Below are 2,500 nucleotides of genomic sequence, written 5' to 3'. Positions count from 1 at the left end.
GTTATCTTCTGTAGTCGTTCAGGAAGGAGGGAAGGTAAAAGATAAGATTACAGTTATGCATCAGACCAACCTATGTGTTATGCTTTCTGTCTGTGCACATTACTTTTCAAGCCCCACATAAAACACTACTGTAGAACGTTATCCATTATGCATTGTTGGGTGTGTATTTGAATTATTTAAAAGTTAATTCAGTGTGAACAGTCAGACTGATGTTCATGCAATTTTATGTCAATCCTTACTTTCAGTCATAATTCTTCTCAATTACTTGACCAGATATTAGGAATTGAGCACTTTGGCTTGTGATATGAAAGCTGTCTTAACTTGCGCAGCTCATTACAGGTTAGAAATATGATTTCCAATGAAAGATAATAAATATGACATGATTCCACTAACCTGAAGAGCCTCTTGGATGTTTCCATTGTAGTCTATGATTTCAGTTGTACCCTGGTCACCTTTCTCCCCAGGTGGCCCCTGAACAAAAACAATATATTCATTAAGTGGGTAAATATAAATTCCAGCATTGTTTATTCTAAAAACACTAGGGACCTGGGACAATAAACTGTCTTGGGACAATATTTCTTATTTTGAAGCTTATTTACAGAGGTGGGTAGAGCATCCAAAAACTTTACTCAAGTAAAAGTACAAATATATGTATATTTCGCTGCCATACAATAAGATGCATTTGTAGATTTGCTTTCAATTGACTGTAGGTTCATCCGATGCTATTTATGTTCTCCATGTTCTTAAATTTCCTGTTACGACTCCGACTGAGGAACTGCTTCAAACAATTTAGTGCATGCAGGGAACTGAACAAATAATTCAAACTGATTTGCCAACCAATTTAAACTGTTTTGCCTATTGTTTGATCAAGGCTTTGAACAAAATCGTCAGTGTAGTGTCAGTGTATCTTGTTACTGTCTGCTTATTTACCAGCTGTTTCACAACATTATGCCCTGGATTTGTGAACAATCAATAAATCCTGAAGTGCAACCTTAACCCAATTACATCAGCAAAAAAAAATAAAAAATGTTTCACACACCACAGCAATGAAATGATGTAAGAATAAAGCTAATGTACAGACCAGTGTTACATTTGCTAGTCAGAGTTGTCTAAACATCATTTTAGACTTTACTCACTTGTGATCCTGTTGGGCCTACATCACCTTTGTCTCCTGAATCTCCCTGTAATGGACCAATATTATATTTAAGTATTTTGAGAAAGTATAATATTGGCTGTTTGTTATATTAATATGTAACACATTTTATTTGTTTTAATACTTTAGCTTTACATATTAATTGTTTTAACTTTCAAATGCACGTGGGTTACAAAAGAATAAAGACTAACCTTTGAACCTTTCGGGCCTGGTGCTCCTGGTTCCCCCTGCTCTCCCTTATAATTATTTGAAAACAGTTAAAGACTTATCATCAACACATTCAGAGGCAACATGATAAAATATCAGTTGTGTGTGTGGTCAGATTAATTATGGTCCATGTTACTGGTTGAGCAATAAGATGATTAAATACTGGTGCATAAACAAATAAATGTCTTTTTTTCTCAAAGGCCCCCTTGAGAATTACAGAGGTGGTAATATGGTTTACACCATATAACATTTTAAGACTTAGTTTTCTTGAGGTAATAATCAGAGATTGTTTATTTGACCTTTGGAAGACTGTCTGTCAATTAATGGCTTTTATCTGACGGCTGGAGATTCATTATGTCTCATGTGTCTTTTGTTTATTTAGACTGGGTAAAGAACTCCTGCAGAAATTACCCACAGCATAAACACAGCTAATTGACTGTTCGCAGGGAGCTTGATTGACAGGCGATCTTACCAATCAGAACACGGATATTATGTGGTGCAGCTGCTATCCGCAATCTTGCCCGACATCTACGGCCAGTCTCCATAGAAATCCATGTTAAAACGGGGTAAAAAAGATTGATTGAATTGAAACTTTTTCAATAACTAAATATAAAAGTGTGCGGAGGGTTAAGCTGTACTGTTGTTGGCTGCCACAGTAATGGCAATAAGCTAAGGAATTCCTTTAAAGTACTTGTTTTGCGTACCAGAAATCTGTCATTGTCTGGCATTGTATGCATGGCTTGCAGCACTTAAGTTAAAATACTGAGTGTGAAATAATAAAATAATATGTTAAAATGTGTGCTCTTATCATTCTGTGGACAAAATCCTGTGAACTTCGCCTCGATCGGGAGCTCTATATGCACATGTGCGCTCATCTGTTTTCAATGCAGCTAACCTCAGATCGCTTCATGTCATCTTCCCTCTCATTAAACTATGACAGGTGCTTTACTGCAAAAAGACGGTCACTGTGACACTCTAAAGCAGGGGTGCCCAAACTCAGTCCTGGAGGGCCGATGTCCTGCAGAGTTTAGATCCAACCCCAATTAGACACACCTGAACCAGCTAATCAAGCTCTTACTATGCATACTAGAAACTTCCCGGCAGGTGTGTTGAGGCAAGTTGGAGCTAAACTCTGCAGGA

The 2,500-nt window shown here is 37.2% G+C and overlaps 1 protein-coding gene across 1 annotated transcript in view; it reads right to left on the bottom strand.

Moving 5' to 3' along the window:
- Nucleotides 1–2,500, bottom strand: part of col25a1 (collagen type XXV alpha 1 chain) — a 345,048-nt gene that overhangs the window by 39,869 nt on the left and 302,679 nt on the right. Inside the window, exons 17-20 of the mRNA XM_016575979.1 lie at nt 1,345–1,389; nt 1,137–1,181; nt 394–471; nt 1–8 (exon numbers count right to left, since the gene is read on the bottom strand). The exon at nt 1–8 is cut by the window's left edge and continues 16 nt beyond it. Of these exons, the coding sequence (XP_016431465.1) occupies nt 1–8; nt 394–471; nt 1,137–1,181; nt 1,345–1,389 (176 nt within the window). The remainder of the gene's footprint in view (nt 9–393; nt 472–1,136; nt 1,182–1,344; nt 1,390–2,500) is intronic.

The sequence above is a fragment of the Sinocyclocheilus rhinocerous genome, unplaced genomic scaffold (assembly GCF_001515625.1).
Source record: "Sinocyclocheilus rhinocerous isolate Xijiao unplaced genomic scaffold, SAMN03320098_v1.1 scaffold1015, whole genome shotgun sequence".
NCBI classification, from domain to species: Eukaryota; Metazoa; Chordata; class Actinopteri; order Cypriniformes; family Cyprinidae; genus Sinocyclocheilus; species Sinocyclocheilus rhinocerous.
The sequence above is the reverse complement of the archived record's forward strand: the minus strand, read 5'-3'. Positions and strand labels throughout refer to the sequence as shown.